The sequence below is a fragment of the Aplidium turbinatum genome, chromosome 9 (assembly GCF_918807975.1).
Source record: "Aplidium turbinatum chromosome 9, kaAplTurb1.1, whole genome shotgun sequence".
Classification (NCBI taxonomy): Eukaryota; Metazoa; Chordata; class Ascidiacea; order Aplousobranchia; family Polyclinidae; genus Aplidium; species Aplidium turbinatum.
Genome location: NC_137480.1, coordinates 2,077,166 through 2,089,329, shown reverse-complemented (window position 1 = coordinate 2,089,329; position 12,164 = coordinate 2,077,166). Strand labels below are relative to the sequence as shown.

Here is a 12,164-nt window from a genome sequence, read left to right as displayed (position 1 = left end):
AGTTAGCGCTACACCTTTTTTCCAACTCATGAGTTACGTCGGCGACCACTACGACTCAGTGGTTCTTAAACTTTTTGAGACACGCCTCCCTTTTACAATTCTAACAAAATTCGCGCCCCACCTTGTTTCGAAATCAAAAAACATTAAGCAGAACAGAAACTCGTTTCCAGGTAAGTTGCATTAATGCGAAGGATGTAACTGTTTTTTGGATTGAATACTGAAAAGTTTGGGTGTTCATCAGGACAATTATCGTTTAAACATTTCCGCACAAGTAAGTGGATGAAAATGGAAGAAGTGGCGTATAACCACAGCACCCATACTCTTGTAAATGTCTGTACATATTTCACCCAGAACTCAGTTAGTGGCATTGCTTCAAAGTCGTCCCTTTCAATATAATTTCGTGTTAGCTCCAAGAATTCCTCTTGTAAATTGTCTGTGGGTTTTTTTCTCCCGAGCTGTCATGTGAACAATTCCGAAAGATGCTTCTACAACTTCCGCCGACGACAATTGGGGAAAGCACTTTCTACTTGCAATCTTTATTTTTTTCAAAAAGTCTTTCTTGCATTGGAAAAAAGGTAAAGGTTTATTTTGATGGTCAACGTATACGTTTTTTTTTCAAGATGACGCTGCGTACGAGTTGGTCTCAAAGCGTCGTTGCTCAGATTTTGAAAACATATGACGCATTCTGGTATAACTTGGTCATTTACTTATTAACTGTGGCATCTATAAAGTCAAAATTCAGATAATCTTCGTCATACCTTCTCTTTTTTTCACTCATTTTATGTCAATAGAATTGATTACTTAAAAATAAACCTAATTAAATCAAGGTAAAAAAGGTTTACGCATGGTAGGCTACTGTTGTAGATTTCGGGATACTGCTGCACTTCTAGCCTCTATCACTTGTTGGTCAGTCGTTGCCATTATTATTACAATTAGAGCTCGAGGCTGCTGTGTCAGAAAACCGTTGCGTTACGAGAGTTAAGGTGTCGCAGAAACATTTAGCAACGTCTAAAACATCACAAAGAATGCGAGATGTGACAAAAACACGCTCTACAAACACTGGTACTGCTGTAACACAAAGTTTCATCTTCAACAATCGGCTGTTCAGCGTAGTTATAAAGACATGCTTAGTCATAATTTATGCAGAGTTTTTCAATGTCTTGCGCCCCCCTTGTGAGCCTCACACGCCTCTCAAGGGGAGAGCGCCTCCCAGTTTAAGAACCACTGCACTACGTGTTACGGTGGCTCGATTGCACACACGAAAATATGGAACCTGAACACGAAGAAAACCATACAAAAACTTAGCATTGAAACGAATTTTGAAAAATATGGCAACCATCTTTATGTCGACTCTAACGTTGTTTTTATTGTCAAGTGCAAGAACTACTCAATGGTTGTAGTAGATGCAAGAAACCTGCACAAAAAAAAATAGTTTGAAAGGTTGACATTACCTCGCACAAACCACCAGTCCAAGTGGCTGGGCAGTCACAATTAAATCCTCCAGCAGTGTTTCTGCATTTCCCTTCGTTCAAGCAGCGATGGTATATCTTGTCAACGCATGCTTCCCTGTCACACACAGGCTGCAGGGTGCCTTCCCATAAGCATTCATTCACGTCTGCAAGATAGGTTGGACACAATGTCTAGTGGTTAAATCACATGTTTAAGTCAATAATTAATCGATTATGATAACAGTTATTATAGCCGAAATACGTTGTGATTTATCATACACCCCCATTATACGACATGTTGAATTTAAACTTATATTTGTTTACATATTACAAACAAAATGTACAAACTTCACAAATGTAAGTGTAAATATTATCCACATTTGTGAAGTAAACAACCATCATGCCACTAAAAGCGGAAGTCAGTCTGTTGCAAAGCTCATCAATCTTCTGTTTTCACTTAGCATCCTGGATCTCGTTCAGTTCAGTTATTTTTTTGTCTGACCATCACAACGAAAAAGTAATATATGCCAAACACAGCAGAGGTCAAGAAAAAGATAGAAGCGACAAAACGCGGACGTTATAGCGTGCGTGATACCAAAGTAGGACAATCAGTTTAAAATATGACCCGCTCGCAACACACATGTGCTGTTCACCTTCAGAACAATCTGTCCCTCTCCATCCTTCGTTACATTTGCATGTATAGCGCCGTGTAGTGGTAAAATCATCAACACACGCGCCGTTGTCTCCACACTTGGTGGCGTCACAAACACTAACAGCTTTCTCGCAGCAGAAAAGGGGGGCATGTTGGGCTGGGGCGTATCCCTCACGACAGGAACACGAATCCGACTCCGAAAGTACTCTGCAGTCCTGAAGGAAAAATCTCTGTCATTGTTAGGTCAGCCGCTACAACATGTGAGTCTGGAACAGACTTTAATCCTTTGTAGACACTGCATTCAACACCTGACAGTTGAAAAGGAAATCTTTGGAATGCAAAATGCATTGGCCACATGTTCATGCACAGCATGTAGCAGAACGTCACATTGTGCAGAACGTCACTGCTTATATTATTATAAGCTAACGTCGACAGCATCAAACCAACGTCATCCATTTCTGACTGACCTGTTCACAATAGTTATCTTTGCAACTGCTGCGGACGCAGGTTTGTGGAAAGAGTTCATCATTCTCGAATCCATTCTCGCATCTACATTGTGGATTTCCACCCGCGTCCCGATAGCAAACCCCGTTCTCGCACGGATTTCCACAAGGCGAGTCAGCTTGAAGAATCAAAGAACATTTTATACAAAATGTTGTGGTGACAAAAGAAGTGAATGGCATGAAAGCGTATGATTTTGTAGTTTAAGGCTCGAATTATTTCAGAGAAGGCCAGTACCGTGAATAAGTTATATTAGATAATAAAAGTAAGTTGATATCCATTTCACATTAACGTGTAGCTAAAGATTTCTTTTGAGAATACAATCTGGCTGAAAAAAATTCTAGTTACAGATTTAAGGAAACAAAACGTTAAGGTACGATATTTTATAAAACTATCATTGTTTTAACCGCGAAGACACATTGCTACAATAATACTTTAATTACTACGTAAGTACTGTAATTACTAACTATTGGCCTGAGCTCATCTGCTGCACCATACATGATGAATCAGTTTTGTAACTCACGTATGCAGATGGAATCTTCCAAATGAAATCCAACGTCGCATTCGCAGGTGAAACTATCACGTGACAAAATACACGAATGATCGCAACCGTGATTGGTGAACTTGCATGGATCGAATACTGCTCGTTGAAAAGTAGTCGGTTGTTATTCGGCGGCGCAGGTATGATGTGATGGTTATAAAAAGTAACAAACGAAGGTAACACAACGCCACAGCTAAAGTTTCTCACAATTACTGCAGCACTATCCTCTCTGAATGTGATGCATAAGAGAAGTAACCGAAAATTTTGTACCTGAACTGGCTGAAGTTCTAAACGGGGTTTAAGAAGAAACTATCTGCCGTGTAGTGGTGAAATTATAACTTGAAGCCGACTACAGACTAAACATAGGGCAAGTTGAACATTCAAACCCGATCTGTATTACAACGAGTCTATTTTATTTCAAGAAAGGCTGCGTTTAACCAAGGATAAATTAAACAAGGTTGTAATTCAAAACTTTTTGTACAAAGTCATTGGAAATTATCTTCAACTTTGATCGAAAAAATACTGAGCCTCACCGCAGTCCAGTCCGCTTATAGTCGACTCAAAATCGCTGTAACCACAGTCACATGAGCAGGTGTAGCTACCGGGAATGTTCGTACATGTCGCGTTGTCGTGGCAATCATTACTGCCATCTGTGCACTCGTCGATATCTGCACAAGTTTACGTCGGAATACAATGGGGAGTTCACCACTATTGTTTGCGTTTCATTTTTGAGGCAACAACAATCACAACCAACAAGAATACAAGATTATTCACATGATCACCAGATATAGTAGGTATGTTACGAGGGTTATAAGGTGAGAGACTGTTGCCCACCATCTAAGAAATTGGTTGCTTTCAAGAATCGTCATCTTTGGACAGAGAGAGCCTCTTCCGAAGCTTTCCTTTATCCATTAGCGTTGCGAGTTCTTGTAGAGGCTTTACACCACTAAGGTTAACCCAGTTACCAAGGTTTACTATTGGCAGCCCATGCTTGTTTCTGCTGTAATTGTCTGCAACTTTGTTTTACCCATTAGTGGCTTGGCGTTGTAAAATGAAGATTTATCAACTTGTCTTCACAGTGCAACGCTCCAGTGCACACACGAGAGTTGAACCATCGACACTTGATATTGAGCAGCTTTTCACAAAAGCCGGTTTACTGAGGTATAGAAGAGGTTTCCTACAATGTCTAACTGGTCCAACTTACTCTATGAGTAGTTACTTTAGTTTTTGAAATAAAGCTTGACAAATCCATCTCTATCTCTGCAATTGTTATTGCAATCTACTCTAGAACGAAGACATAACGTTAAGTCTTACCTTGGCACTCCCCCTCACGATCAAAGTAACCTTCGGCACATTCGCAAAAGTAACTTCCGTTTGTGTTGACACATTTCTCAGACTCCAACGTGCACGGATTCGATGAGCACTCGTTAATATCTGCATGTATTCATCGAAACATTAAGTCAACACTTTACCCTTGTGTCAGCATGTGGCGTTGCTGTCGATAAAACCATTGTTGCTGAAGATTCAAATCATTTTTCAGCATTCCAGCGACCTGAGCTGCACAGGTTTGTCAAAAAAAGTAATTTTCCATGTTCTATATTCAAAAACCTCAACATTGGCAAAAGAGTTTCAATACGAAGCTGACGACAATCGATTTCATTTTAGAAGTAAAACAATTTTAAAGTAAACACCTCAATAAAATGTAGGAACAATAATAAATTTATTTTCACGCGACCTAGTTCAGTCTTCGTAGCTAAAAATCTATTTGATCTGCCAGATCATTTTCAGTGAAGCTTAATCAAATAAAATCTATTTCAATATGCTTCAGAAGATAAACTGTCAGATCAAAATCGATTTTCACTGGAAAGACTGAACTGGCTCGAGGGAAAATAAATTTATTTGCTTTACAAGACATGTAAGCGAACCAGTGGCATACGAAGGGGGAGGGGGCATTGAACCATGGATTAGCATTTGCTTAGTCTGTAGCAAAATTGTTAATTGGTTCGACAGTGTGGTACTCAAAACATATAAAATGCTGTACTCTACTTGTTACATTGTACAAGTTATGATGGGAATCGTATGCACAAATCACACATTTTAACAAACGTAGATGCAAAACAGTGACGTAATGCAAGGCATGCATTTCATGAGATTCAATTAGAGACGGTAGGTTCAATAAAAACAAATATAAATTTTTCATTTAATATTATAAACAGTTTTATCCTGACGGAATAGTAAAGCAAAAGTGAATTATATCAATACGTTACAGGAAATTAAGTTTCCCGTACAATTGCACAAATAGTTTTGCAATGAAACAATATTTGCTACTGCAAGGCTGAAACCACAGGAGGCCTATTTCAACAACCTTTCAAACGGCACAAATTTCACTTTACGTCACTTTGTAGTTCTCTGGGATGAGTTTTAACAAGCAAAATAGATTTATACAACACTACTTTGCTTTAATCTGTTCCACCGCTTAAAATATCGAAGGAACTGCGGTGTAGTCCTGGTTCTAAATGTAACGTAGTGAACTTTTGAAAAATGAGACATGAAGCTAGCCTATTGCTCTCCTCATTATTACATGCTGTTTGCAACATCCTGTTTATATTTGGAGGACACTAAACAGCTACGAAAAATAACTCACCTGTGCACACATCCTGTTTTAATTCATGTCCTTTGCTGCAATTACACATGAAACTTCCGTCGGTGTTGAAACACGATTCAGACACTGCATCGCACGGATTAGACCCGCACTCATCAACATCTATAAATACAAAGAAGTACACAGCTCAGTTGTGTGCGTCTGGTGATCATCCGCAAGTTTTAAAAGTCACTCAGTATGAAGGTGCAGAAACTTTAGTTGCAAAAGTTTGCAGTATAAAATCAAAGATTAAGTGATTAATCTTTGTACATATCAACAACGATTGCAAGGCTGCAGGATTTTGACTACTTTGTGTCTTCACGTCATGTTCCACTTTTCATTTAAAAAAAAAGAAGTTAAGTCTTACCTTGGCACTCCCCCTCACGATCAAAGTAACCTTCGGCACATTCGCAAAAGTAACTTCCGTTTGTGTTGACACATTTCTCAGACTCCAACGTGCACGGATTCGATGAGCACTCGTTAATATCTGCATGAAACAATCTCTAAATAGTTTCATTGCTGAAATATTTTATATATCATAGTATGGTACAGTGGCTGTCTGCAGTTGCAACCTGACTTGCTCTATTTTGCAGATTTTTCAGACTGTTGCAAATATTCCAAACAGAAATTGAAAACCTGTTGAAGTACTTGAGTCCAAAATAAAACGCATGAGATAAAGCAAGATAATTGATATTCTTTTAAAGTTGTTTAACCTTTTTTATACGTTTTTTCCAGTGTGTGATGCAAACAGTTACGAGCATTCCAAACATAAATTTGTGAAGACCACATTTTCCTTAGTACACTGCTTGGCGATCTTATAGCAACTTTCGCCTGAGAGAGACTATAAGAAAGAATAATGTTTCTAAAAAAATGACCAAGCTGGCTAAATTAGCAAGAGGCTGATAGTTCGACTAGTTTTCAAAGAATCTAATTTCTCTCCCATCTTGGTACATGTATCGTCGTGAAAATAAACTGATACACAAAAAAGTATAATTTTCATGAAGGTTCAGTCAGACTGTGCGACGCAAAGCTGCATACTGTAGGTCTTCAAAACATGGGACAACAACCCTTGTATCTAGGTAATTAAGTTGGCGCACAATCTGTAGATTGGGGAATGGTTAGTATAGCGCTACGTTGTGTCAGTACATCAAACGAAACTGTATTAATTTAAACCTTGCTGCAAATATATATTGTCATAAAATTGTAAATAAAGTACCCACCTTCACATACGTCTTGAACGTTTGTGTATCCCACCGTGCATACACACTCATAACTTCCATTTGTGTTGAGACATGTGTTCAGTTCAGCTGTACAGGGACTTTCCAAACATTCATCAATGTCTATGAAAAGGAGAAGCGATTTAAAGAGATTCCATAGGACTACAATTTATGAACTCAGGAAACAGGCGTTTCTGTTCCCTGGTCACACCTAGAGATTCGGTCCAATCAAACCAGCCATTGTTACGTAAAGCTACCTCACAATGGCCTATGTTTTGAGCAGTGGTTTATGCACGAAAATCTTCTCAACTTGAATACAATCACAAAAATGTCTTTTAACATTAGGCATGACAATTAATTTGGAAAATTTTACTGACAAAACATTTTGATTTGTAGCGTTGAACAGTTGATCACATAATTGACCCAGTTGATCACATAAATAATTGACCCAGTTGATCAAACAATTAATTTACACAGTTTTAGACCATCATTTACCTTGGCACTCATCTAGTACTCGTTCGAATCCAAGTTTACACAAGCATGTGTAATTTCCTTCAGTGTTGTTACATACTTCATTTACACCACACATGGTATTTTGAAGCGAGCACTCATTGATATCTGGAATGTGTTTGATATGTTGATGACATTTAATTTCGTGATAACTATGTTCCGAAGCAATTAAACCTCAGATTGGATAAGTCCTATACAAAGCATTCATGGACTTATACCCTGTTTTTTTTAACTTAAAAGTTTGACGTAGAAAAACATCCGCCATTGGTGGGTTAAAGCAATAAGGTGTTGAATGAAATTATGCCAAAACTGCCCAGTATCCGATTCTAATAAAACATGTCATTAAATCAAAGTGGACTTCGACTTAATTGGTTTCAAAAATTACTGGTTTTTCTTTTTTCGTGTCCAGGCGTACGTTCAGTGGTTGAAGATTTAAGATCACGGGAAGGCAAACAAGGCTGTTGCACCTCAGCCATGCGCCTGACTGGATGAGTTAAAAACTCACAAGTCCGCAACTTCTAGCAAGAAAAAACATGGAATTGACGTCACAAAAATTACCTTCTTTACATTTTATTTTACTTTCCCTTACTTGTCCACCGCCAGCCATGAGCCTGGATACGACAAAAGCTATTTGCATCATTATTTTCTTGCAGCAGTGAGTTAGTGACCACAGCTTACCAATGCAAGAATTATTCACTGACTCGAACCCATCAAAGCATTTGCATTGGTACGTGTTGTTAGCATCATCCATGCAGCTTGCGTGCTCCCCACATATACCGTCATTAATTAGGCATGGCGAAGCGCCTGGATACAAATATGAATGAGTTGAATTCCATAAAAGTATAAATCTTCCATTTTCATTGTTTAGTACCAGATATAGTTGTCTCCAGATGGCGCTCTTAATCAAGAAAGCAACAAATGATAAACAGAGGAACATGTTGGTGCAAACCAAACGGAACTCACCAACACAGGTGCAAGTGTCAAGATCTCTGACGAAACCTTCAGGGCACTGAAAAAGATAATAAAAACATTTGAAACCTTTCTTTGACCTGCTTCTTTTGCTTCTAAATAATTGTACATTTGATTTGTCGATGGCTTGCTGTTAAAAGTGTTTTGAGAAGCATGTATCTTTGCTCATTATATAACAACGGCAAACTGGTAAGAGTTGCCACTGCATCTGGAAACACATCAAAGATTCAAGATAATTACAAGCCTAATTTTTGATATTGCCACAACAAAGATGAAAGATTAGCTAAAGTTGATCCTTCTCTATCTTTCCTTTGAGACAGGATTCGTCAAATTTCAAGACAGGTAATGGAAAGCCAGGTGAGTGTAGCTTTGTCCAGTGCTGCTATGCCATGCATTCCAATGTCTGCAAATGGGACATTCAAGAATGACATGGTTAACAGTTTGTTCTTCTGCGCCGCATTCGGACGCCGATGATGGAACCAAACCCCACTCGTGCATATTGGGATGGAAGCGGTTCCTTTTTCTCGTGTTCCTGGAGGCTGGACCAGACAGAATATGTCTAGAGCTTATCACGCACGCTGGTTATGCAATTTCTTATTGTCCTGCTTGCGCCCCCTCAAGATTCCGAAAGTAAGGGGAAGATCCTTGATCGTCGCGATCCCCACGCCAAATAAGCCACTAGACCATCTAAAGAGCTATCGCCCTATCTCCTTGCCCTGCATCCTTTTCAAGGTCCTTGAGAGGCTGATCTACGCTCGTGTCGAACCAATACTTGAAGGTTGATCTTTAATATGATTTGAGTTCAAGTTCACTAAGTTTCCTCAATCTGGAACTACTAGATTTTGTATTGTAATTGTGCGATAAGTAAAATGTGCAGTTTTCATCATCGATGCTAGAAAGATGAAATTTGAGTTTAAGGTTTGAAGTTTTCGAATGGAAGTTCGGCTAAGTGAATCAAAACTGTGAAGTTGCTACCGTGGAGCGCCAATTACGTCATATTGGTTCTAAGAGTTGGACGCTTTATGCAGCAGCGTTTTCAGATTTTCTGTAAGTTTCTAGACAATATATAGCTGATGTTTAAAGTTATAGCTGACACAGCTCTCGAATGTGCAATGATGTTTGATCGATGTCGTGCGCCTTGACTAAGTTTAATTGAGTGTTTAATACATGGTAGAAAATTGTGCAGAAGTGTAAATGAGCTTCTTTTGACCGTTTTCTGGGAATATTTTTCCACCTAAATAACTCTTCGAGCACCTTTTATTACAATGTGGCCCAACAACTTTATCTCTTCCATTTATATTGATCTCAGTATCTTTCGCTACTGGCCCTTCTGTTGGAGAACTGCTTCATTGGTCTGAAATGCTGTCCGTAAAATTTTAAGAATTCTTTGATGAAACCCCATCTGTGCATCTTTTAGCTTTTTTGAGTTGTCGTTATTGATCAAAATTTTACTTCAAAATTAACCAAACAATTCATTTTAACAAACGAATTTTTAACATTTTGGAGAGCTTTTGATATTCAAACACATTTTCTATAATGTTGAAACTTGTCTTTGATAATGAACCAATGCATCGTCTCGTCTTATTTCCTCTTCACATCTGGTGCTTGAATTTAGCATTGAGCCCAAGTAAATGAATTGTTGAACTTGTTCATATTTTCTATCATTGCAATAGTTGTACATTGTTGGTCAAGGAAAGCGTTTCGACACTGCCAGAGTTTGAGTTTTGTTTACATTGATTGTTAGTCCATATTTATCACTAGATATTTGCACTGCATCTACAAAGTACCGTTATGAAATATTTTTTTCCAATTTTATAAAAATCTGAAAAGTTTCTCTGATCTTAAGACTATATACAATTACAGGGTCATCAATAATTAACGTTATAACTTCAAACAATTGTATTTAACAAATGGTAGACAATTTTTGAGTAATAAACATACAATATTATTGTCAAATAAGTAAATATTTAAGAAAAACAAGTTTTACTCAATGTGCCCGCCATTTGCGTCGATAACAAGTCGGAGACTCTTCGAAAAGGACCTGCAAGAGTCACAAACAACTCTTTAAGGTGTATTGGCTCATTCTTTTTCAGAATAGCCTTCAGCGCTTCCAAACTTTGGTGGTGTTTAGTCAAAACCTTGCTCTCCAGGTAAGACCAGATACCAAAGTCCAGGAGGTTCAGATCTGGGGATGAAGGAGGCCATTCTTCCTTGAAAATAAAGAACGGCACATTGCCTGAAAACCAGTTTTGCGTTCTCTTAGCTCCATGTGAAGAGGAAGAATCTTGTTGGAATGACTAATTACGTTTTTTGAAATGTTTCTTTGCCCAAGGCAACAATGAACTTTCAAGAATATCATTTCGGTGGTTTTCTTGGTTCAATTTCACTCCTTGGTCCAAAAAAAATCAATTGACTCCTTCCTGATTCGTTGACTGCAGCCTACACCATCACTGATGCCGACCCTTGTCTCTGAGTGACTACCCGGGGTTCCATGTCACCATCTCTTGACCAAACGTGATTATTCTGACTGTTACAATGATGCTGGACATCAAATTTCTTCTCATCGCTGAACACAAGGTTTGGCAGCGTGCCTTCTTCTTCAATGCGTAAGAGCAGAATTCTGGCTCTGGAGAAACGTTTCTCAATGGTACTGGCATTTAGCAACTGTTTCAACATGGTTCCATGAGCCACGTTCGTCTCCTTTGCCAGTTACTAGCGGTGGGATGGCGCAGCGGATAAGGCGTTCGCTTTCCAATCATGCAATCCTGGTTCGACTCCCGGGTTAAGCTGGTTGTTGACACCGCTCACCTCTACTCAGGATGTAATAAATTGGGTGGGCGTAGTTGCTGAAGAAAAGGCGGCCGAGAGAAAGGTACTGGCCGCCCTACTCTCGTTAGTGCCGAAGGCTTAGTACAAGGAAAAAACCTTATCTTCTTATCCCTCGATGCTTGGATCAAGTATGAAACTCACCTTTACTTTTTTTTACCAGTACTATACACTGAAGATAGTTGAAACGTAAGTTACAAACAAATTATTACCACTTCGTCTTCAAATTCTGGCGGTGGAGGTGGCGGCAAAATGAACGGCGGTGGCGGAGTGGTGGTTTTGGTAGTGTTTTCCATAAGCGGAGGAGGAGGTATCATGGGAGGGGGAGGAGGAAGTTTATTGGACTGTTTGAATATATCTTCTATGGGTGGAGGAGGAGGAGGAGGAGGAGGGGGAGGAGGAAGTTTACTGGCTTGTTTTTCAAACTCTTCCGGAGGTGGAGGTGGAGGTGGAGGAGGAGGAGGAGGAAGTTTACTGGCTTGTTTTTCAAACTCTTCCAGAAGCGGAGGAAGGGGAATCATTGGAGGAGGAGGAGGAGGAGGAGGTTTAGCTACTTCTTCGTTGACAAATGGTGGTGGAGGAGGAGGGGGAATTAATGGTACGATGATACAGGAGAGTGAACGAGTCTCTGTAAACAAACAATTGCAGTTTATCAACAGACGCAACCAATCTGAAAGACTAAAGACGTCCTGTCAAGTACCAATGCTCGGTCGATCTTGTACGATCAGGGAGTAGATTAAACGAACCAGCGACGTATTGACATACAGCACAATGTGCAATTGTGCAACTCATACATTTGCATTGATTCTCATCAGATACTTCCCTTCATGAGATAATTACATTGAGATGGGTAACCATG

At 39.2% G+C, this 12,164-nt stretch overlaps 1 protein-coding gene across 4 annotated transcripts in view; it reads right to left on the bottom strand.

The window, feature by feature from the left end:
• Positions 1 to 12,164, bottom strand: part of LOC145777545 (uncharacterized) — a 128,674-nt gene that overhangs the window by 76,905 nt on the left and 39,605 nt on the right. For all 4 annotated transcript variants that reach the window (XR_014290329.1, XM_082588951.1, XM_082588952.1 and 1 more), the window contains 13 exons: positions 11,518 to 11,933; positions 8,474 to 8,519; positions 8,189 to 8,314; positions 7,496 to 7,618; positions 7,004 to 7,123; positions 6,151 to 6,270; positions 5,787 to 5,906; positions 4,457 to 4,576; positions 3,676 to 3,810; positions 3,125 to 3,241; positions 2,568 to 2,722; positions 2,102 to 2,315; positions 1,452 to 1,615 (listed from right to left, as the gene is read on the bottom strand). Coding sequence is in view for 3 of the 4 variants with exons in the window: in XM_082588951.1 (XP_082445077.1) it covers positions 1,452 to 1,615; positions 2,102 to 2,315; positions 2,568 to 2,722; positions 3,125 to 3,241; positions 3,676 to 3,810; positions 4,457 to 4,576; positions 5,787 to 5,906; positions 6,151 to 6,270; positions 7,004 to 7,123; positions 7,496 to 7,618; positions 8,189 to 8,314; positions 8,474 to 8,519; positions 11,518 to 11,933 (1,976 nt within the window). In the remaining variant the exon portion in view is untranslated. The remainder of the gene's footprint in view (positions 1 to 1,451; positions 1,616 to 2,101; positions 2,316 to 2,567; positions 2,723 to 3,124; positions 3,242 to 3,675; positions 3,811 to 4,456; positions 4,577 to 5,786; positions 5,907 to 6,150; positions 6,271 to 7,003; positions 7,124 to 7,495; positions 7,619 to 8,188; positions 8,315 to 8,473; positions 8,520 to 11,517; positions 11,934 to 12,164) is intronic.